Here is a 24,985-nt window from a genome sequence, read left to right as displayed (position 1 = left end):
ATGTTCCAGAGAGAGGCACCACAGAGAAGGCCTTTCTTCTTGGTCCCGCCAGATGTACCTCCCTAGGGGGTAGGATCCGCACCATTCCTTGCCTTTCCACTTTAGTACGTTGGATAGATGTGACCGGCAAGAGATGATTCCTCAGATAATCTGGTCCCAAGCCATGGAGGGATTTAAAGGTGACAACCAGCATCCTGAATTGCACCTGGAATCAAATCGGCAACCAATGCAGTTCCCATAGGAGAGATGCTACATATGTACACTGAGATCTGCCCAAAACCATGAGGGCTGCTGTATTTTGCCCCAGCTGAAGCTTCCAGATGCTCTTCAGGGGAGCCACATGTAGAACACGTTGCAATAGTCAAGAAAAATTAAGAAAAATCACCTTAAAATCCTGTTTTCTAAAACTGCAGTTTTCAAGAAACTAATAATGCGTGGCATGGTGGATGTTTGGCACTGGCTGAATTGGGAAGAAGAGGTTTGTTACTACCTTCCCGGCTATCAGACGGTAAGTGTTTTCTAAACTGACTAACCAAAAATAAAGCCCCTCAAAATAAAGTTAGATTTTGATTTGGTAGAATTATATGTTAATAATCTGAGTCAGCTTTTGGCTAAGACTGGGTAGGCAGTAGTCTAGCTTTTCAAAGCTTAGGCGGTGCCATTGCTGCCTCTCCTTCTGAATAATTTTAGACATGCAAACCATCTCATTAGGGGGAGGTGACTATCAGTCACTGTAGCCTATAGCACCATATAGTTGTTTGTATTTCAGAGTCTGAGACAAATTTATATCCTGGCCACCTGGATGTTCCTTTCTTATTATTTAAAATAATGACAGCACTAGCTATCTTCCTTAGTAAAAGTTGTCAGTTACCATCATTAAATAAGAACTACCTGTGCAATCTTCATTAATCACTTATCATACATGGTCAGTTCTCTAAAGACCTGACATTTTAATGGCTCTGGATAATGATCATACTATTTATACATTCCAGTGGTACCTCATGTAAATACAGGGATTCTTGAACAATGTGACTTTTCTTCCATTCTGATCAAAAGAGAAATGATTTACTTTCTCTTTCAAGGACTGATTTACACTTTCAAGGAATGCTTTGAATTTTGCAATTTTGATCGTAAAAATATAACAAGAAAGAAAGATGTATTTTAGGATGAAATATACTAAAATGCATATACTTCAGTAAATTACACTTAGAAAGGTATATTTTACTGGAAAATATTCACCATATGTACATAAATAACATTTAAATACAGATCTTAGGATACATATTTGATTTTTGTGCATTTTTTAAAAAATGGAATTTTACACTAGAAATGGAATATATACCAAACAAATACAACATTGGCATGAATCAGAAATAGAATGATGTATTTATCCCCAGCTAAACTGATACTTAAAAAGATACATTAAGTTGTAACTTTCTGAGGAATATTCATAATGATACTTAAGATTTATCTGTAGCCTTTGCAATCTATTTTTTGCTACAATATAAATAATATTGTAAAAAGAGGAAAAATTACTATAATGTGAAATGGAAAATCATTACTAACAAGTCTATAAAACATTCACTGATACCTATAGTATACAATCTCTTTAGTGCTACAAACTCATATGGATGCAAAATATAGAATTCACAACACAGGATTCCTTCTAATATGGGTTGAAATAAATAATTTCTTGATTCGCGCATTTATCTCGGTACTTGGGACCTGAAGTTGCCGTTTATCAAACATATAAGCATTTGTGTGGGACCTCTACTTTGTTTAAGTCCTAAATTTTAATTAATTCGATTAATTTAGGACTTAAAATTTGGACCATAACATTTTTATATTGGGTCCTTCGACTTGGGAAAAACATTATTCCAAAAGTGTAATTTAGAAAGATTTAATATGAGTGCTCTAATATATTATCAATGAAAATTCAATAACACTAAGCTTAAGCAACTGAAAATTTTCATTCTTAAAATATTGATAAAACAGCAAAAATACACTGGACAATAAAAAACATAAAACAAAAAGATTTGAAAATGAAGTTAGTTAGAGACGCTCTTATATCAGAATGTGCTTCTGGAAGCTCATTTTTGGAATAAATTGTTTTCCCAATAGTGCATTTATGAAATACGTTTCTACAATAGTGCATTTAAGAAATTATCATTTAGCTTCAGTTTTACATTTAAATGTTCACTTTAAAAAGATATAACTATGAGACATTTCAGTTACTTTAAAATGTATATACAAGACATTTTAATATTTACATAGTTCAATCGAATAGAATAAATGAATCTGCAAAGTAAATATAAAATTTTGGTACTGAAAAAAATGTTTAGTATTTTTGTTGGATAGTGTACATATGAACTCTACTGGATATTTGGTGGAACAATATTATGTTATCCTTGTTCTCTTTCTCAAAGTGAACACTCGACTGCATTCATTTGTTCTTACTCTTTTAGTTCCTTGTACTTTTGTTGCTTCTCTGTGATTGGTCCTTTTTTGTCCTTTTGCTTTTTTACAATGATTATTCTGGGTTTCGGATGGTTCAGCGATGGAATCGGCATATTGAGAATTGATCTCTTGCCTATTTTTCTCTGTGCTCTCTTTTTGAACTGTACTTGGACTGTAGGAAGCTAATTGACAGAGAGCAACGGCTGCAGTTTGTTTCTGCTCATCACAACTCTCAATTGTCCTTGGTTCCTCCACTTCTTTTATAGGCATCGCAGTAAGAGACTTACTGAAGGAACCTTTATCTGTTTGATTCTTAGGGTTACATATTTCTGTTCCCAAATCTTTATTTTCAGCTTTTTGAAGGTTATGATCTATAGTTTCATATAATGAGTTCTGGAGACATACAGTTACATGATAGTTGTCCTTCACTGAAAGGTTCAAAGGCATTTCCTGCAGTTCCATGCAGTTCTGGTTTTCTGTTGGGAAAGTGCTTGTAAACGTATGTGCATCGACTAAGTTTGCATCTGGTTTCTTGGAAAGATTAAGCGGTGAATCATCTGAATCATCTTCAGAACTGGACAAAGGATCCTCATTACTATCATTTCCATGCTGTACATTTTCCTTTTCATTAGCGATGTCACTACTGAGAGGAAAAATGGAAAAAGTTATTGTGTAATTAGGCAAAATACTTAAATGGGGTAGATATTTTGATTCAGAAATTAAACAAATTGCTTGTATATAAGTTAATAAAAAAATTCTATGATTGTTACACATAGACACACACACTGTTGCAAATGCATTTGTTTACCTGGTTAATATTTTTGCACGTGTGCCATAGTTTTAAATCTCAGGTGACATGTGAGCAATTCATACATTTTGGCTTATTTTCATGAGAAGTTAAGATGATTACATGAAAGAAAATTATGAAGTCAATCTGTGCATTGTATATACTGAGAAATATATATTTCATTGTGATTAAGTACTATGGTTTATCAATGTGCATATGAATATAGGAAGGGTTTTCTGATAATTCTGTTAAAAATAAGTAAATGTTCATCTTGTAGAGGCCTACTGTATAAGGATTATTGGAAGCGAGACGTTAAAAGAACAGATACTGCCTTTGTAAAATGGTTTTATTTTGCAGGGGTTCCCCTGAGACCTAAAAGTTATTTCAAATGTTCCTCCAGAATAAAAAGCTTTAAAAAGGTTGGTCTAGAACAGGGGTGTCCAAACTTGGTCCCTTTAAGACTTTTGGACTTCAACTCCCAGAGTTCCTCAGCTAGCTTTGCTGGCTGAGGGACTCTGGGAGTTGAAGTCCAAAAGTCTTAAAGGGACCAAGTTTGGACACCCCTGGTCTAGAATCTGTTTTAATGAAATGAAATATTCAGTGCTTAATCCTAATTTTATTGGTATTTTTAATTAAACTGTTATATTATTCCATAAATTCTTCTGGTATTTGTTTATATTGACTGGGTTTGCATCATATTACTATCTTTATATAATTTTGTTCTCATACACTGCCTAGGGTAAAAAATGGTGAATAAGTATAATATAAATACAGTAAACGGCATTGTATGTATAAATAACTGTATAAATGGCAACATTTAAGTTAGCAATCCTGTGCATGCTTAAACACTTGATTCACTATTGATATGGTGCTTATATGTGCATAAATATGCATAAGGTTAGGTTATAAAGTAAAGAATAAAATAAACACAAAAAAGGAGTTTATAATTTTGTACTGCGGTTGGCATGTTTACTTAGCATAACAATATTATTTACTATAATTCCTACTAACTTTCATGTGTTATCTTGTTATTTGCCATGCACACCATTCCCTTATTTTGTTTAATTTAGGATAACACAATAAGTATAGAATAAATTATACCAAGACATTTCTTTGAAAGTAAAAAGTAAAAAGTCCATTTGTCTGTATTCTTCCCCATTCTCCCTCCAAAACCCCTGCTGTCCTCAGTCTGTTTTTTCATTGGATAGAAAGAAGAGAAATGTCTTTTCTCATTCATCTCTTAGAACAGCAAATTATTAGACCAGAGCCAAGCAAAAAAGAGGTAATGATGAACTTAAGAGAAAAAAAGTTCAAATTAGGATAGGCCTGCTCTTGCTCAGTGGTATGTAACCCTTGTAAGAATATCCCCCCTCTTTAAAATAAACTTTCCCACCCAGCTATATATAGTTGCAGCCCATGTATTTCCTACTTGCCGTGTGTTTTCCAGTTTGACAAGTAATGAAATATGTCTTAGAGGCCCTATGTAATGTATCTTGAGGGCATGTTTGCTTTCACCATAGACTTTAGCAGGAAAAAAAGTTTTAAAAGAGGATTTAACATGTTACCTTTTAGGAGAATTTCCTTTATCTTCCTTTGATATAGGCGGAGGAGATTGGTCTGTACTTTTCCTCACAGGTCTGAATGCTGTAAAGCTTTCTTCAGGTTGATCACATTTGTTAATAACTGAAGACGACTTATTAGAAAGATCAAATAGGCCTTCACAACCATGGCTAGTTTGAGTGAAGTTTGTCGGGCTGGGTCTTCCTGGGGATCCAGTTGCTGCACTTCCAGCACGAGGGCTCATTTTGGCATTTTCTCTTTCATTTTGATCTTCTTTAGAATGACCTTTGTTATGCAGCATAGGTATTTCCTTTTCATAGTCATCTGTTTTTTTCTGAGAATTTTGTGATGATAACCTGGCTGGACTTGAAGAATGCGGATATAGCAAGGTTGTTTCCTCCATTAATTGAGAATTTGTGTCTCTGTTAATATCTGCAATGTGTGGCAGCCTATAAAATGCTGATTCTGTTGGCCTACAAAATCCATATGGCACTGAAAGATTTGGACGATATGGCTGGAATAAGCGGTAATGTTCGTATGTTGCTGGATTGATTGGTTTAGGAAGTGGTCCTGGATGAGGAAGAAAATGTCTTTGATCTTGAGAGCTGTAGACAGACAACACTGAACTTTCACACTCATGAGAGTTTCCTGAGAGGAAGTAAGGTGCATAGATAGCTAATCCATGTTCATACAGTGAAGGTGAATATTCTGGAATCATGGGTTGTACATAAGATGGAATGGAAGTGAAACCTTTTGCAGGTGTAATTTTATGAGTAAACTCTGGAGTAATAATTGTACCACCTGTTTTCCATAGATTGTTTGGAGCATGAAAGGCTGACTTTGTTGGAAAGGAAGAGCCTTTATTTGATTCGGAAAGAGAACTTAATTGAGACATATCATTATTGTCCTTATTGTGCCGATGCTCTCCCACTGGAACAAATGCAGAAGGCCTTACGATGCCTTCAAGAGTAGACTGCACATTGATTGTACTTTCTTCTTCATTACAAAGAAGAGTTAGTTCTTTTTCAGTGGGTGGTTTTGGTCCATGCACTGAAATATTTGTCACTTGGTTTTGAATTTCCATATTTTCCTTGGAGTCATCTTTGGCAAATGCATATTGAGGTTTAGAATCAAAATTTGAGAGGACCTTGGAAGAAGTTGGTTTGGCTGCAGTGTCTACCTGAATGATCTGCTTAGTCTCCAAAGAATTTGACTTTGAACATTTGACAACACGATCTTGTTCTGTTACCAGCGTAATGGAGTTTTTGCAAAGCCCATACTTCATATGGTTAAAAAGATGTGATTTCTCATTGCAGGTAAAGGGACACTGAAAGCACTTGTATTTAAATGGTTTTCCTGGAGGTCTGGGGATATAATGAGGTTTTTTTGGTTTGCGCTCTTTGAGGAGGCTCATCTTCTAGTCTGATGTTACTTTTAGGATTGTCCTAATGACAATTAGTTAATAGAGCTTTTGTTCACTTAAAATTAATTTGTGCTTTTTATTTTTTTCTTCCAGCTCAAAGAAAAACTTTCCAAAAGATTTGATATGAAGGCAGTTTTGGAAATGTCAGGAAATAACAGCGTTTGCAAACAGGAAACTGTAATACAAAATTAGTGTTAGAAACATTAGGGTCCTTTTTATAAGGATCAAGGATATGCACATCTCTGTCTTCTGGGCCTGAGACATTCTGTCATTTATTTATTTAGAATATATTCATTATGTAACTATTCCACCCTTCTCCTGAGCTGAAGCTGAATATATAGCATTTCCACTTTTTTTTTATCCACAGCAACCACTTGACGGTTAGGTTGGTCTGAAAGTCACTCATTGAGTTTCTACAGCTGAGAGTGGGCTTGATCTTGAATCTCTCTGTTTCTAGTCTAAAATCTTAACTGCTACATTATCCTGGTTCTGAATTTTCCATTGTTCTCTAGAATGTACCTAAATACTATGGATCATTTTCTGTTCTGAGAGATTTAAATCTTGAAAATGACATGGTATTTATGCTATGGCCAAATGTTTTGGGATAAAAGTGAAAATATTCAGGAAAACATCTGAAACTGAACAAAATTGAACAAACTTGTGGGGAAATAGAATCTTTGGAAAAGACTATAAATAGATCATCAGGATGAAAATTATTCCCAGTATACTAGCTTTGAGTAAAATTACATTTAGATGTCAAGACAAAGGTGCTAGAAGAGTGAATCAGCCCATCACAGTGGTGCTGTACTCTTTTAGAAAACTCAGATCTGCAACACAGACTCAAGTCTTATTTCCCTTTTCTGATATAAAATAAATATTTTAGTGAGTTATCACCAAAATTCTAAAATATTTTTCCTGGGCAAGACATAGTTCTCTCTATAAGAGGAACTATAGGCATTTATATGTGAAGTGATAATTCTGCCCTTTAGTATGAATACTGAATCTGTTTGACCTTTTTGCCACACATTCCTCACTGTAAAGAATTCTTCATCGTTTGCTGTGGCTCTCGCCATCCTGAATATCTTTATGCCATACTCAAACTTAACTGTATGGGTTTGCCCCTGAATCCAAATGAATTACACGTATGAAAAAAGTGAAGCTAATTTAGAAGAAACTTAGCCTTTACAAACAAGATTGCCCTAAGGGGAAGCACCTAAGCCTGGAGTAGCACCCTAATTAACTGACCTGAGGTTCAGGGGTGTCTCCTACCTGAAATTCTGGTTGAATTAATTAAAGAGAACTCTTACAAACAGCACTGGAAGACTATCCACTCAGGATGTGACAGGGAAAAGATGAAAGCAGAGGGAGAGGGAACTGTAGGTGGATGAGACTATGTGAAGAGAAGGCAGGTCCTAGTAACAAAAGTAGAAGCTTGAGCATAATCCAGTTGAGCCAGTTAGGGAAAGAGGAAGAGATTCCATGCTAGGGAGAAGTAGGGTGGAGTGGGATTGACTCCATCCTGGAGAGCTGACCCAGCTCTACTAGAGAGCAAACAAGCTTTTTAAGCAGCCTAAGCAAATATTTAAGGACCGGCTAGTATGCATAATTTGCAACATCCCACAGTGACTCTGAAGTTAAGTTATGGAATGACATCTTGTTGCCGTTTCTTTGTTGGTTTCTAATTATGTTACTAATGAACTCACTGTTGTGTAGCATGGCTAGTCTCTAAGGTATAAAAAATAAGAGTCCAGCATCCATTGATTTAGAGAGGCATAATCTACTTGCTTTCTCTTAGAAATAAAACAAATGGATACTATCCAGGCTGGTGATTTGCTCTGCAGATAAGTCAGACGGGCTTGTATTAACTTGTTCCATTATGTGTACTGATTCTGAAGGCGTGAGAATCTCAGAGAGTCATGTTCTCATGATTTTATAGATGTGTTATGGCAGAGATCTAAAAAGTGATGATTTCATCATGAACTGTAAGCACTATTATCAAAATGATGACTGTTGCAAAACCGCATACTGTATCTGTTACCCGAAACTACAGTAATACAGGGAAGTGATGGCTTTACAATTTCTTGAAAACTTTTTTGCCCATTTATGTTTAAACTACAAACTAAAGTAAATGCAGAGTATCTAATATTTTCAATGTAAAAATATTATACCTATGATTACAAATTAAACTATGCAATTCATAATTCCTTAAAAACAAATATATGTCAATAAAACTTTATGTGGGGCTTCCTGGATTTTTAAATTCATACTTGTGAATGAAAATTCACACCATACTTAGTTTTAATTTTTACAAATGTCACTTGACCCTCTCCTGTTACTTTTGAATTTAATATTTTTCTATTCATTATGAAAGATTGACCCGTCATTTACAATATCAAAGTGTATATCATTCTGAATGAATTTTGCTTCCCTTTAATTCATTACACACTAATTTATTAGTGATATTTCTAGAATACCTTTCCATGAAAGATGAAAAAGTAATTTTTATTTTCTTCTGATACAGGTTAGAATGTAAAAGATGCTTAAGACAAATTTGGTGGGGCTTTTTTTCAGCTGCTATTTCCAAATTTAGAATGTTTCAAGCAAGTGCCATTAAATATAGGGGCTATTTGAAAATCGTAAGCCCTAGTATGGGAGACTTCTTGGATCTCAGCTACAGATATAGTATTGTAGTTTGGAAGATAATTAAAATAGCAAGTGAATGTTAATATATTAGTTTTCTGACATAGTTGCTTGAATTAATTTCGACATGCTTGCTAATTTATTTGGACAATATTAACAGAAAATAAATACCCATCATAAAGCAGCAAAATAGTGCTTGAACAATGCAATTTTAAATTTAGATAAGGCTGTATAATCAAAGTGAAAGATTTGGTGAGTTCAACTTATACCTAAAGTATCTCTTTTTGCTAGCTTTGTGTGAAGACACCTATGTAGTCTATTGTAGCAAAGTCAGGAGTCTGATAACAAGCTTTCAGACTAACATATTTTATTAATGAAATAATTAGTATCTGATGATGTGATGTTACAATTCACAAAAACATATTCCTTTCAATAAAATTTGTTGGTCTGAAAAGATGCTACCAGTTTCTTTCCAACCTTTGTACTAATTTATAAGCCTCTGTGCAAATAATACTTCAAGTTACTGTTGCCACAACAAACTCTTCCCAAGGTTTACAAAGCCAATAGCAGTTTGAATGTGTATTCTGATATAAGAGTATACTGAAACACAATAAAAGGTTGCTCAGTATGCACCATTAATTCCTGAAGAACAAAAAAGGGGGGAAAAAGTAGTATGTGTGTCCTTGCTAAAAGTAAATTTCTATTAATTTTTTGCACAGTTACAGCAAACTTTGAAATTCTATGGTTAATTATCATGTGTATTAGAACTTACATCTCAGTTTCTGAGACTTATATCTTTCCAATAACAGATAACTTAATAATCAAACTTTTTTGAAATAATAGTTATTTCAAATAGAGAAAGCACTGGGTGCAAAATAATCTTTACAGCAAAAATCTATGTAAATAATAATAATATATGTATTCTGTTAAATTTATTCCCCGAATAAATATAGAATTGCATTCTTAAGGATTCCATAATATATTTGGAATGAATGTGGATGACATTCATATAGATAGGTATAGGCTAGTGATAAATCTGAATTATGCTTGGTATATAAAATCATTAATTGTCATTCCTAGTTTTAAAAAAGGGAATATTACCTGAAGATGTAAGTAATAGAGTTAAAATGAAATATATACTACAATTTTTGTGAAACAAAGCAATCTAAACTGAAATAGTGCTAGTGCCAGGTAGATATATATGGACATACATTTCCTGATTCTAGCACTGTTTCTATGTTTTTCTGATTAAACTGGCAGTGGTCATGCCTGTGAAAGGATGAGCCTTTATAGATTTGGGAGTAAATTTGAAGTCTTATTTGACCTTACATACATCTTTTAAAAAGACAAAAACTATATTAATTTGTTAGCTGTGTAAATATTTTGAATTCAGCACTGAAAAATGATCATAATACTTTTCCAATATACAGTATTTCATATTTTTAAAAAAACATTCAAAAGTGCTGTTTTAAAATATTCTTTAGAGCACATTGGTGTAACGATCTTGCTTAATATATCATAGCTCCGGCTGGCTATGCAGCCATTTTTAAGGAACATTATGCATATGGTCTGCTGTTGTTGCAGCATTCTTTTTTGTGATATTGATCTAGGTGACGAGTCTTTGTTGAGGTGGAGCATTTTAGAAGGGCATGCTATGATTAAAATATTGTGATGTGGCATTATTGCATAACTTAAAATCATGCCACTGTCACCTATCCAGCATTTTGCAAGAATGAGATTTCTGAGTTTTATTCCAGCCCAGATTTTCCAGTGATTAACTACTCCACCCTTTTGGATTGCTAATGTTTAAAACTAAAATGAGTGATTTTATTAACAAAAATAAAAAAATGCACGCTTGATGATGAATATAAAATGAGCAAAAAGGATAAATTCTGTGGAAGTCAGCATGAACTATAATGTAAAAAGATTTTACATTTATAAATTCTAAGCACAGGAATTATTTGATTCTACATTTTTAAAGCAACTTAAGCCCATTTTATACTAATCACAATAGGTATTCATTCATTTATTTATTTTCCAAAGTAAATTAGCAATACAATATACTTTTCTCTCACATATTTCACACACACACATATCTTAACAAAGTCTTAACTATGACTGTCATAGCAACTGATACTATATTCATTTGAATACATCAGAAAACTTCACTTCTTAATTTAAATATTTAAATATAAGAATACTTCACTTGAATGTGTTAAATGAGGGAATGTGTTTAAAAGTTGTATTTTACACTGAACATTAATAAATTCATCTTAACAATAGCTGTAATAGCACCTTCACTTGGACAAAATAATATAGTAAATAGATATGGTTTTGTACAGATTTAAACAACAAATTACACATTATATCATAAATCTGCTTTTAAGAATAATGCACCTGTACTGGAAAAAACTGTGTCTTGCCAGAAAGGCAGAACATGCTAAGGAATACACTTAACTAACATACTTTAGTTAGCTGTTCGTCTTTTCTTTTAAATCGTTTTGTAAATTGTTCAGTGATTGAAGGTTAACTTACCTGCGAGTTTGGGAACTCAGATCCAAGTTGTTCGGAACTATTAAACTGTTGCTGTCAGTGTTGAGAGAGAAGTACCTGTTCACTGCCTGATTAAGTGAAACTGAAGGAGGCTGTTTCAATGGGAGGGACTTAAAAGTGTAGGAGTTAAGCCCTGAGGGTGTAGAGATGCACCTGATATTACTTCAGCCTGAAGCTACAGTTCATGTGTTTCCTTCTGTTGCTTTCATTTGATATTGCCTCAGCATTCGAGCTATTGAGCAGAACTTTTGTCATGTTTGTTGCCTTCAACAAGCAGTATTTGTGTCACTCTCGGAGTGAATAGCCTCCTGTCAAGGGGAATGGAACATGAGACAGGCACGTTTCTCAGTTTAAAATCTTTGAAATCATTTCTGAGTAACAGGGAGTTCATAACTAAGACCAAATGATCATTGCAGGCTGCAACCCAGGACATGACTTGATTTGTATTTTCTTATCCTGGTCTTTCAGCGAGAATACTTGTATTCTGTAATATAACTTCCACCTCCCCCCTACGTTTGTCCTCATGATAACTTCTGTCCAGAAACGGCAAGACTGTGTGCTGTAGAAACCTGCCAAAGCTTGTCAGCAGTTGGCAGCCATAGGATTGTAAGTGGAACCAAGTCATTTCAGCAGGACATTGATTAAGTTAATTTTTTCTTTTACAGTCACTAAGCATATTGTGTGAGAACTATACTATTATTACATGATTACTGTGTGTTATTGTATATATGAATAAATGGATGTTTAGCCTGGCAAAAAGAGAAAAAATCAATTTAGTGCCTGAGCATCCAATTTTATAGGAGGCTCATTTGTTGTCACAAGCCATTTTTAATTGCACTGTGTATTCCTGGCACTTTTCTTAGTAGAGAAATTCATTGATGGAATAGTTGCATAATATAGTTTGATTCTTAGATCTAGGACTTAGTGCCAGGATGCTGCTTGAGTGCAAAGATTAATAATACAATTCTGTTAAGCAGAGCAGCAGGTGGAAGTTCATGGAAAACTCTGAAGTGTCTTTTTTCTAATTGATGGAAGCCTCTCAGAGAACTTAGCGAGGGAGGAAGGGAGGGAGGGAGGGGAGGGAGGAAGAAAAGGAAGGAAGGAAGGAAGGACTGGCTGACTTTTATTTTCAATTCTATGTGCAAACTGTGGATAGAATGGACTCTTTGATTCCCATCATCCCAAATAAGCTCTGGTATATATGACTTCCTGTCTGGCAATTACTGGAATTGTAGTCCATTATATCTGGACCATTATGGGAAAGGCTAGGCTAGAGCCCAAAGTTAATATTAAATTTGAAAAGATATTGATTTATTTATACATACATTTATGTAGTTGTGCAACTCACAGTAATTTCAGATGTGTACAATATTAAAAATCCACAGTTAAAAATTCACAATTTAAACTTTCCCCTATCCACAGCGGCAGAAACAAAATCAGCCATTTGATCAGTTTCAAATGGAGTCCCCGCTGATAAAGTCAGTTTTTCAAGGCCTTGTAGAAAAACAAAGAAAAATAATGGGGGGGGGGGCAAACTTATGTCTGGAGGAATGGTTCCCAAGAGAAGAAACCACCAGAGAGAAGGACTTTTTCTTAGATTTCACGAGATGTACTTCCTTGATAGTTATGATCCGCAACTTGCCCTCCCTTTCTGTTCTGATGGGGCAGGTAGATGTAATTGGGGAGAGGTGATCCATCAGATAACTCCCATGTGAGGGATTTAAAGCTGATAACCATCACCTTTTTGCACCCAGAAGCAAATTGGCAACTAATTCAGCTCCCTCAAAAGAAATATGGATTTGCACATGCATGCCGCTGCGTTTTGAGCCAACAGAAGCTTCTAGACCAGGGGTGTCAAACTTGCGTCGTCATGGCAGTGTCACGTGACGCATCACAACTTTTCCCCCCTTCGCTAAACTGGGCATTGCAGTAATCCAAACTGTAATCTTAACCTAAATGGGAAGCAACCACGGTATAGTCCAAGAAATATATGCTTTTAAATGTAAAAAGGAATCTGCTCCATATTTTCAAAAAGTATATTTCTTAACAGTATTTTTTACAATCCCCACATAACATGAAAAGAACACTTCTCGTGCTTTACAAAAATGGATGTTCTTAAGCAATTGTGCCTATCCTTCCTGGCTATGGTTCAATAATATGATGGTAATTTTAATGCGCCTCCAATTGAAGATAATATTATTTATTGGGCAACTGAATTCTCTGTCTGGCCTCATAACTTTCATGGCCTATGATATTATCAATATTAAGAAGTGATTTCTTGAAGGTCTTGCCAATGGGACATCCTTCTTTTGCTCCTTCCATTTTAAAGTGAATACAAAATAGGTGGTATAATGTTTCCTTATTTACATAGGGGATGCTTTCAGATATAATTGCCGCCAACTACAGTTTAGCTTTCTACACACCCAGTAGCAATTTTCCTCAAATTGTCCTTGGTTTGTTTTCTAATGAATATATCATTCAAGCCTAGAGTGATGACTACTCTTCTTCAGAAGAAGACTAAAATGGAAATCATAAAGAAGCTTACAGGAATCAAGATTCCTGCTCTGGCTTCTCTTGACCATAAATAATTACAGAAAATTATAAAGCATCTGAGATTGCTTGCAGACCAACGTCTGGGGATGAGGAGAGAGCCACCAGACCTATGCAAAACTCTGTTAAATTGTGGTTGGCAGCTGTACTTTGTAGAAGTGTTTATTTTGTTTTCAGAAGAAAAGATCTACAAATAATGATAAATCTAGTTTGCTTTTCAGATTGATACATAAACAGTAGGAATAGTGCTGCAAGCCATGTCTTCCTTTCTTTTATTAAAGTTATTTATGTGGCGAAATCTGTTGAGGACCTGTGAGATGCATACACAAAGCCTTTGCCTCAACTTAGTATTTTCTTGTGTTGCCTTACAGATGAAACCTAGACAGCACATGTTCTACAATTTAAATTCCCTCTCAAAATACTTCTTTAGTCTTATATAATATAAGCAAATTCATACAATCATAGAGAGGCACAACTGCTAGGTTCTGCTGCTTTTCATCATCTAGCACCAAAGAAGTAACTGGTATTGTCTGCTGTATTTGAGTGAGCATAATCAAATTAAATGCATGCACAACAGACGCATTGTTAATCAGTAGAAAATCAGGCTTGGAGATTAAGATTCAACCTGTTCTGAAAGGCTTGCACTTCTCTTGTCAGATTTCCACCTAGGAGCGTTTCTTGATCTGGCATTACATTAGGGTGGTGGTGGTTCCAGATGGCAGTGCTAACATGTTTAAACAATCATATTCATAGTATCAACTACAACAGCACATCAGGAACTAGGCTATCTTTAAGAGAATCTGAAAAAAATCAGTTGCTACTCAATACAATAGCTAGATGATCAGTTTTTCTTTGAAAACGTTTCACTTCTAACCCAAGAACTATTCTTCAGTTCTTACTGAAGAAGCTTCTTGGCTGAGAAGTGAAACGTCTTCAAGGAAAAAACAAAGAAAGTCCAGTTGCCTCTTGAAAAAGCACCTTTGGGACAACCATGACCTGGATGACTGAGAGTCTCCATAGACATGAAGTATGCTGTGTGACTGATTGACTGCTTTGCTGCTTATGAAAAACAAATTCCACACAGGATGATATATTTAATTGTATGAGGCCTGTAGAAGCCATTTGTCCTAGATTCCATCATTTTAAAATAAATACTAATCCTGGTCAATAAGGTCATAATTAAGGGGATTGGCTTAGAAAGGCTGAAAATACTCTATTTGGTTTCTTTTTGAGCCGGAACCAGAGGGTTGGTTTTTTTAAAAAAATGTGGGAGAAATCCAGACATCTGGTTACACTGGAGCTTAGTGCGAACACACATGACAAAAACACATGATGTGTCAGACCCAGAAAATAGCCTGGAAATGAACACTGAATGGCAAAGACATGGGGAAAATAATGGTTCAACCTGGATGTTGCAAAGAAAGAAGAACAAGCTGCTGGTTGATCTGCCTTGCTTTCGGATTCTAGTCTAACCAAGGAAGTTAGGATGACACTAAAAATGATCTTTTAGGTGGCCAATCTAAAAGTTCTACTCGTCAACAGGTAAAACATCTGTTATCTGATTATTTAAGTTAGCCAGTTTTTTTGTGCTGGCTTGTACTCCATATATATATGTCCTAATTGGTATCTGTCTCCAATTCATGCTAGAGGGTGCAAATTCAGTTCAAAGTTCTGTTTCTGTGGAGCTTGTGATATAAAAGTTGCTGAGATTTGTGTAAGCCCCATTGTTAGGGATACCGTATATTATTTCCTTGTCAGCTTTAGACTTTTAGCTGATGCAAATCTTTGCACAGATAAATAGTTGGTAAAATAATCAAAAATTGAGGAATTTTTTAAATAAACTAGGTTGAGCATGTATTTAGGTCTTTTTAATGCAATAGTCGGTGCTTGCTTCTTTGCTTTGCCAGTATTACTTTTCCTTATAGGCAGTCCTCAACTTTATGAACAACTTTTCAAAGTTATGACATGATTTACGACTGGTCCTTGCATTTAACCACCATTGCAGTATCCCCATGGTCACATGATCAAAATTCAAGTGCTTGGCAACCAGCATGTATTTATTGTGACACTGAATCTGATTGTCACTGAATTTGGTTTTTTTTTCTTTTAGTTTGTATCCATGTAAGCCAAACTGATAAATATTGGATTGACTAATGTACACACTTTAAAGAAAGAATTAGAGTAAATATGAAGGTAACTTAAAAAAGCCACGGACCTTTACTTTTCAAATATTACTAATCTGAAGCAGACTGATAAAGAGACCAATGTGTCCACTACTTGGAAATCAATAGATTCCGGAGAGTCGCAAAGGTTTCTTTAAGAAAGTTAATCTGGTTTCTTTTTTATGTTTGTCAATCTGAAGAAAGCTAGGGAAGTGATGCTGGCCTCTGGGCATGATCCCAGTGCATCTAAGAGCTTATTAAAAGCCAGCCACTCCCTGGAAGTGGTAGCTTCTGGGCAGACCTGCTCAACTGGGCTGTAGCTGAAGTAGAGCAAAATCTGCAGGTGCAGTAGGTATTGTATTAAACTGCAGGCAACAGAATAAAGTACCTGGATATGCAAGTTCAGGGAGCACAGCCTCAGAGACAGGATGCTTCTTGTTTTCTTCATTAATGCATATAACTGGTCCTGGAAAATTGACCTAGAAAAGCTGGTAGCTGTTTTCCACTCTTGAGGTGAACTAATTGTACTTTCATCCAGTATTGTATAATTGTTACATTTATATGGACCAATCACCTGATAGGTGACACCCTTCAAAAGAGGATGAGTACAATAATCATATTGGAGGCGATATAATTCTAGGTTTTATGCAGTGTTGATTGTTATCTTTGTTAACAACATTTTATACAATGCAACTGGTATGTGTGTCTTGACATATCATTTTTTTAAAAATCTGGATAAAAATGCATAGGTTTCATAATATACTAAAGGACTTGCATCTCTTAAAGCAGGCTATGACTTCTGACATTCAATACAATTTAGGGGGGAAAGACATTGAAAAAGGTTTAGTAATTACTGCTCCCATATTTAGATTTGTCTGTGGAATTCCAATTTGTCAGAGAAAAATATTTTCATTACTAAAAAATTATAGAAATTTAGTGTATTATAGTATATAATACAGTGTCATTATATCATTCCTAATAGAAAAGAGATAAGTGAGATTAAACAGAGTGGGTGTGCTTTGAGTCCCATCAATTAAGCAGTTTCATCTAATGGGAACCAGGAAACATCTTCTCTATTGTGGGTTCTGGAATGCTATCTCCTCAGAAATACAGATGGCTCCATCTTTCAGGAAACCATTGAAGACCTGGTTATTCTCCCAGACTTTGGCCTGGGTGATAGTTGTACCCCAGTTGGATTTTTTCTGTGGAGTAGTCATTAAGGTACCAGACTAGAAATCAAGAAACTGAGTTATAGTCCTTCCATAGACACAGGTATATATATATATGAGGCTGCTCAATATTTCTTTTTCTTTTTAATTGTAAGCCATTCAGAATCATTGTCAGTCTCTAAATTTTAAATAAAGTAAATATTATTGCTCTCTTTCAGATAATGTAGCCAAGTTTTTACATATTTTTAGTTATTGTTTATACAGCACATCTTTACTTGCATATCTCATTTTAAATTATATTTGATGAAGTCACTGAGTTTTAACTGAGACTTTACATTTTAACATCCCGATAAACAGCAAACGCTATTTGAAGACTAGCTATACCCCAAAGTTGTGAAGTTTTTACACAATCCCTTCCTGTGTGTTTTTCCAGTTCCGCTTGCACAATCATTGACTTACGTGTAACACCTTTTGAAGCACTCTTTTGTCCTCCTTAATGTCTTCTAATCTCCTACTTTGGTGGGATGTTACAAGTCTGAGCAAGTTTGGCAGTCTAGGCAATTTGGGGGGCAAAAATACATCAGTTTAATGCTTAAATGTCTTAAACTTGTGATTCATAGAAAAATAAGAATTACTATATTCTGGATCACTTCTGTATATATATATATATATATATATATATATATATATGTATATAGGGATTCATGTTGTCAAGAGCTAGAATGTTAATCTAACGTTGAACATAATTTAGCAGATGACGTGCTAGGTGCTGTAGGGGAAATAAACAACTTTTTCAGATATCTTAGTTTTTATTGTTTCCTTCCTTAAAAGACAGTAGCCAATTAATCCTTTGCTGTCCTAATAGATCAACAAAATACTCATAGCTTTACTTAACAGGGTAGTATGGAGAGAACTTGCCTATCGCTAAGAATCGGACATGACTGAACGATTAAAACTATTGGAAAATACCCTGATCAAAATTGTATCAGATCCATTATTTTTTTCCTTTTCGTGCTCTTTCCTTGCCATTTTTGGAAGTGAAAATAGAACAGATAAATAGTACAGTGAAGTGGGCTCCATTTCATTTCTTTACTAAAAGTATATTACAGTAATTATTCCAAAGTGTAAACCATATTTGTTGATATAGAGCAGTTAATATTTTAAATTTCTTTAGTCCTGCAGATTTAAATAGTTCAGTGAACATTTCATCTGTATCTACAGCTAATCCTCAACTTATTTTTTCAGCAACCATTTGAAGTTACAACACCACTGAAAAGGGAACTTACAACTGGTCCTCGTATATATCTCTGTTGCAGCATCCCCACGGTCTCATGATCAAAATATAGGTGCTTGGCAACCAGCATTACAGTAGTTGCTGGGTCCCAGGGTGACGTGATTGCTATTTCCCAGCCATCTTCCCACAAGCAGAGTCAAAGCAGGAAGCCAGATTTGCTTAGTGATCATGTGATTCACTTAACAACTGCAGTGATTTGTTTAACAACCATAGCAAAAAACAAGTTTTAAAATTGGGCATGACTCATTGAACAACCCCCTTGCTTAGTAATGGAAATTCTTATTCCAATTGCTGTCATTAAGTTGAGGATTACGTTTACTCTTTTTTGATAATTTTCTAGTTCTTAAATATATCATCTCTACAAATATTCCTGTCATTCTGCAAAATTTTTCAATAATTTCAATATAGCTTTTCTATCTTCCTTTAATTTCATTTGCCTATTAAATTTTTCAGTGAATGCTCTGACTTTAAAAAGATCTCATATTTTTGTTCATTTTATTTCTTTGTTAACTTTTTCAGTTGAAATAGTAAGAAGACAATACTTACCTTTTCCCACAGTGCCTCAATTGTAATTTTCCTCACATTCTAAGCATTTTCAATTGATTCCTTAAATTGATCTTAAGTTTGACTCTATGTCCCCAGAACATATTTTGTTGGCACATGTTTTTTTCCTTTAGCTTTCTAAGTGTAATTTGCATATTTGCTACCAATAATTCAGTCTTTTCCATCATTTATATCTAAAAATGTTTGGAGACTGAATTGGACTTACCCATTTACTGTTTCCTAAACAGTAAATTTGAGTCAATTTGTTTATGTCCATCCAGAGATGTCATTTGTAGAGTGTATGTTGCTTAAGGCAAATATTAGTAATAAACTAAGAATTCTTTTCACAAAACCTGATTAACTTCACCATATCAAATTCTTGCTTTGATTGCTGTCTCTCATTTCATCACTTTTTGTATTCCAGAATGTTACTGATGTTACATCTTCACTTTCTGTATTCCAGTCACTCTTTAATAATGTTACTGATGTTGCATCTAACACCTCTTGCAATTCATTGTAAAATCCTTGAATGTCTTCCTCCATTTCAACTGTAGTAGGAGGCATATACTACTTAATTGGTTAGTTGAACAAATATTTAACTGCCTACATCTTTTTTGAGTATCACTGGCATTTCATTCCTTTATGTGATCTCATGTTCAGAGTAGTAAACTATATAGTCTTTTGAGTTAGAGTAAAGAATCATAGAGTTTGAGAGACTTTACAAATCATATAGATCAACCCCTGTTCAGTGTGGAAGCCTATGTTTGAAAACCTCTAGTTTTCTAGAAACCTCTTCTCTACAATGACAACTTATATAATCAAGAAGTTCTTCCTGATGCTTAGCCTGAACCTGAACCTGATTCATTTTCATTTTAATCCATTGGTTCTGCTCCTGCCCTCTAGAGCAATAGACAATAAGTGCTTTTCTTCACTCTATATATTTGACAGTCAAATTTATTACAGGCTAAATATACCCAGATACTTTAAACATTCTTCAGATGAATTGGCTCCCAGACCTTTGTAGTCTCCTATGAACTTAATCCAATTCATCACTGTCCTCCTTGAGTGGTGATGTCCAGAAATTGACATGTATTCTAAATGGATTTGATAGGGCAAGTAAAGTACTATGTATAATTTGGAATGTAAGTTGCTATAGGTGTACCCCAAAATAGCATTGTTTTTTTAGCAGCTGCATCAAACTGCTGACTCATGTTTAACTTATGGTTGACAAGGCCATCCAGTTCCGTTTTATATGTATTACTTATAAGCCAGGATTTTTCATCTTATTTTTGGTCTTAACAACTGCCCAGAATAGAGAATTCGTGCAACCAATTGCACCAATTTGAGGAACCAATTGCTATGGAGAGATATCCCTCATTTTAAATGTTTCCATTTGGAATACCAAATTCATTTGGTATTCCAAATGAATACCAAATAGTTGATATATTGGATATAGTAATTTGATATAGAAATTATAAAACAGGTATGATTTTTGAGTAGCAAAGACAAATTTCATGTAGGGCAGACCTATCAGACTAAAAGCCACGTTCTTAAGATCATGAAGATATAACAACTAGAGTCCTCCCTTGCCCAGTCATTCTGTCCATGTTTCATGCTCCCATGCACACTCTACAGCTTGTTCCATTCTCCTGCTGAATAATTTCACAGGGCTTCTTGCTTCCACTTTCCTTGTATTGCTTTAATTTCCGGAACTTACCAAATAAATCCATGCACCTTCAGTTGTCTCTTTGGGTTGTTGGTATTGCTTTGTAATGGCACTCTTGGATCACAAATCATCCCAAGTTTTTTCCTCATTTCTCCTTTACTGTACCTAAATTACTCTTTCTAAAAGTCAGCAGAAGTTAGGATTATCTGTTCCATCTCTTGTTTGCTGGGTGACCAGTTTTGCTTCATGATCTGCCAACCTTGATCCTTAAGAATGTGCTTGGGTTCTGATGAGTCTTTTTTTTTTCAATCCAGAGTCTGTGGAATAAATTAATAGGACATTGGAGGCCTGCCCTTAGGTTTGAACTGTTCATTGCCACCTGTTGTTTGTTTTAACCAAGAATGTGAAATTATAGATCACTTCACAGATGCAAGAAAAGAAGTTTGCAGGTAGAATGGTATTGTCTAGCTCTATTGCAAACCTTTATTGGTATTGAATGCTGATTCTGACTAAACAAATTGTAAACTCAGAAACTCATGTCTACAAGCATATGTCTTTTGCATAGACAAAGCCAAGGGAAAATGACATCTATAAGTTTAGGATAACAATTCATTTGCCTGACACTGTGATAAGTGGCAAAATAAATAAATAAATAAGTAAGTAAGTAAGTAAGTTTCTGCTCTATTTGATACTTCTGGTCTGGCCATATTGACAATATTTTCTTTCTTGAGCATTGGCCAATACAATGAATTAAGCTGCACTATCATAAAGAACAAGTTTTTATTTTAATTTGTAATTGCTACTGCATAAGCACTAATATTGGTACTAGGAATGTTTAATCCTCACAAGAGGTAATATGGTACTTTTCAAAAAAACTGCCTTCGGGAACTTTTTCCATGTTCCTGCACAACCAGTTAATTTTTTTTTTTTTTACCAATTTATTCAACATGCTGAAGAACCAGTTACACTACATTTTTCAGGACAGTGTTACCGCTGTTATTTTTTCCCCCCACAAAATGTAGAAGAGAATACCAAACTATTAGTTCTGCTGTGTGGCTTTCCCATGAAGAGTAATCTGCGTGGGTGGATTTTTCTTTTTTCTTTTTTTCTTTATGCATTTCTTTAATTGTAGTGTTAATGGGTAATTTCAGGTGACTAAAAAAAGTTGATTTTTTTTCCCATTTCTTTTTTGGCTAGATCTCTTTTTTTATATTTTGTGGTAATACTGCATGTTTTTCCTAGCAAAAGATGAAGCTTTTAAGATAATTTACAATACTGTAATTACCATTCTGTTCTCATCCAGAGGAGCAATCAATAGCAAACCAGAAAATTTAGTCTGTCCATTCCTTTTCCTTCGGTTATTGTTGAATTTGCTGTTGGTGAGAAAGATTGGGAGAGACCAATTAGAGGTTTTGAAGTCAATATAAGGAGGTTTATTAAATTCACATTTATGTATTGTTTGGACTAATCAGTTTGAATGTCCTGTACAGATAATTTTTAATGGATTGTTAAATAAAAATAAAATATATTTATAAAAAATAAATAAATATAAAATATATTTTAAATATAAAAATATTTTTTTAAAAAAAATGTATAAAATACATTTTATTTATAAAATTTATTAAATCAAATGAATACAGTGCCACACAAGGAAAATCCTATTATATGTTTTGCGTTTGTTATTAAACATGAAGATTTGGGGCTTCAAATAAAATTTAAAATTTCAGGGTGATGCAAATGAAAGTGGCCAGCACTAGACTACTCTTTTGGGACATGTGGGAGGGGAAGTAAAGTAAAATTAGTTCAAGAAAGAAAATAGTCCAGTGATGTGCTTGGGCCTGCTATTCAAGTGCAGACGTTGGGCGATGCAGAAGAAAGATCCCTGGAGGGATAGCCCAGTGAAGAATTCAGCATCTTCTTTTCCAAATGGCAGAGCGTAGCCAGAAGTGCATCCTTTTTCCTTCCAGTTGGGTAGGAATGACCTTCCATCCTCCTTCCCCTCAGAAGATAAACTCCCCTCTCAGTCAGGTTAATCTGGATTGCTGAGGAATGCTCTCTTTGCTACTTCCTGCTTCTGCCCCAAAGTTGTCATTCACTTATACCTGACTAATGGGCATGGAACCCAAAGAGACCTTGAAGGACACTGGCTGCAGTTGGCAGAGGGAAAATTTAGAAAGCTGTGGCAGGAAGGCAAGTGGGGATGCCTCTTTCCACTGCAACTGGCACTGCCACAGTTCCTTGCTTCCAGTGGCACGCCAATAGGCACCAACATGAGCTGTGACATCTGGTTATTGAACTAGGAGGGTAGCAGCTCCTCAGTTTATCTGCATAAGTACAGAGCAGTGTGTCTTCATAGATGGATGGATGGACGGACAGACAGACATAGACAGATATAGATATAGGTGTATTGTATTTCCTATTTCTTAACTGCCCATCTTCCTTGGAGTGGGGCTCCGGGCAGTGTATAATATAATCAATAAAATTAAACATTAAAATCAGAATAATTTGGGATTAAAAGTTTTAAAATTATAAAAACAACATTATTAAAATTTCAGAGGGTAAAGAATTCCAAGATGGGGATTAGAAGTTGTTAATACAGGCAGGGGACAGGATTCCCATGTGGCCAGCGAGCCCCATCGTTGTGTGGGCTTCTGTGACAAAGCCAAGTTTTGTGCCCTTTGTAGAAGGTCAAGAGATTGGAGGCTTTCCTCACCTCTGAGGGCAAGATGTTCCACAGTGCAGTGGCAGTGGCACCGAAGGCCCTTTTCCTAGACTCTGCCAGTTGGAATTCTTTGATTGACAGAGTCTATAGCATCTCTTCCCTGCCTGAACAAGTGGGACAGTCTGATGTGGTATGTTCCGTACAAAGCATATATAGTACCTGAATGAAATCCACAAGTTGTCACCTTGCAATCCTTATGATTTATATTGATATATTGACCATCAATTGTGTTGTAAATGTTGTACCTTGATGAACGTATCTTTTCTTTTATGTACACTGAGAGCATATGCACCAAGAAAAATTCCTTGTGTGTCCAATCACACTTGGCCAATAAAATTCTATTCTATTCTATTGTTTCAGACTGTTGCTCACATGCTGTGTGTGTTTATGGTACTAAGCCATACAGAAAAAACTGGAGGGCAGTGAATGGAGGATTGTAAGTTTGGCAGCCTTGTGTTTAACATAGTACAATTAAATCCTTGTGGCCTTAAAAAGAGGGTAATGCAACAATAAAAATGCTTGGCATCTATTTGATCCTTCAGAGAATGTTCAGTAGAAATTGATTAGAACAGTCCTGCTGTTGGATAGTTAAAAACACTGGAAGGAGAGATCTACACTTGATTGGCAGCAAGAGGTTGCTAATGTGTTATTTGTCAACTTTCTGTTTTAGTGAAATGGGCAAAGAAGAATACTTCAAACAATGTTTTTGGTGTTGATGGTGTTATTTTGTTTATAACATGATTTAAAGGCCTGTTGTTTTTTTTTTAAAAATGCTTATTGATGTTGAGGTTCTGACAGTTGCAATACTTATTTTTGTATTTTTTAATTTAGCATAATACTCTAAAATATTTTTTTCCTATTTGTGTTTAGGCATATTGTAATATTTCAGCATTTAAAATAGGTTTATCAGTATTATAGGCTACACTTTCACACCAGTTAAGAAATAGACGTTTCCTATTTCAGATTTGAAAGATGTTGCGTATTACAAGATATTCTAAACAGTGCTACAGATATAATAGGGAAACCACAAGAATGTAGGGCTTGATAAGATAGAACTATCAAAGCAGAAAGATTAATACTAGTAATATTAATAAGTCATAAAATTCTCTTAGCTGTTAAGGTGCTTTGCATGTATTATGTTTTAAATTATCTCCCTTGTTTCAAGTATTGAAACTGAAAGAATACACGTCTTCAGTCTTTTGTTAAATCACAGAACGAAAACAGGGTGTGGAACTCTTTTCAGGCTGTATTTATTACTAAACATGTGCTGTGTGAAATACATATATCTCTACCTTTCCCAACTTTAGTATTTACTCATCCAGTGAGATTTGGATGGCAAATTATGGCCAAGTGAGGAATATGCAAAAATTAAGGTTCTCTTTCCCCTTCAGATTGTTGTTTCTGTTGGCTACAGCAGTTGTTTAAATTACAGTTCAATAAGCATAGTGTTTAAACTATA

At 34.9% G+C, this 24,985-nt stretch overlaps 2 protein-coding genes across 2 annotated transcripts in view; one reads left to right on the top strand and one right to left on the bottom strand.

Moving 5' to 3' along the window:
- The window catches only part of TBCD (tubulin folding cofactor D), a 173,202-nt gene that overhangs the window by 59,323 nt on the left and 88,894 nt on the right, over positions 1-24,985 (top strand). Inside the window, exon 14 of the mRNA XM_058168485.1 lies at positions 414-508. Within this exon, the coding sequence (XP_058024468.1) occupies positions 414-508 (95 nt within the window). The remainder of the gene's footprint in view (positions 1-413; positions 509-24,985) is intronic.
- On the bottom strand, positions 509-11,549 carry ZNF750 (zinc finger protein 750). The gene is made up of 3 exons (XM_058168479.1): positions 11,403-11,549; positions 4,810-6,402; positions 509-3,100 (listed from the first exon to the last, which is right to left on the bottom strand). Exons 2-3 carry the CDS (start codon positions 6,216-6,218, stop codon positions 2,398-2,400), a joined length of 2,112 nt encoding a protein of 703 aa, XP_058024462.1. The 5' UTR covers positions 6,219-6,402; positions 11,403-11,549; the 3' UTR covers positions 509-2,397.

Source organism: Ahaetulla prasina, chromosome 2, assembly GCF_028640845.1.
Source record: "Ahaetulla prasina isolate Xishuangbanna chromosome 2, ASM2864084v1, whole genome shotgun sequence".
Classification (NCBI taxonomy): domain Eukaryota; kingdom Metazoa; phylum Chordata; class Lepidosauria; order Squamata; family Colubridae; genus Ahaetulla; species Ahaetulla prasina.
Note: the sequence above shows the minus strand (reverse complement) of the source record. Positions and strands in the feature narration are given on the sequence as shown.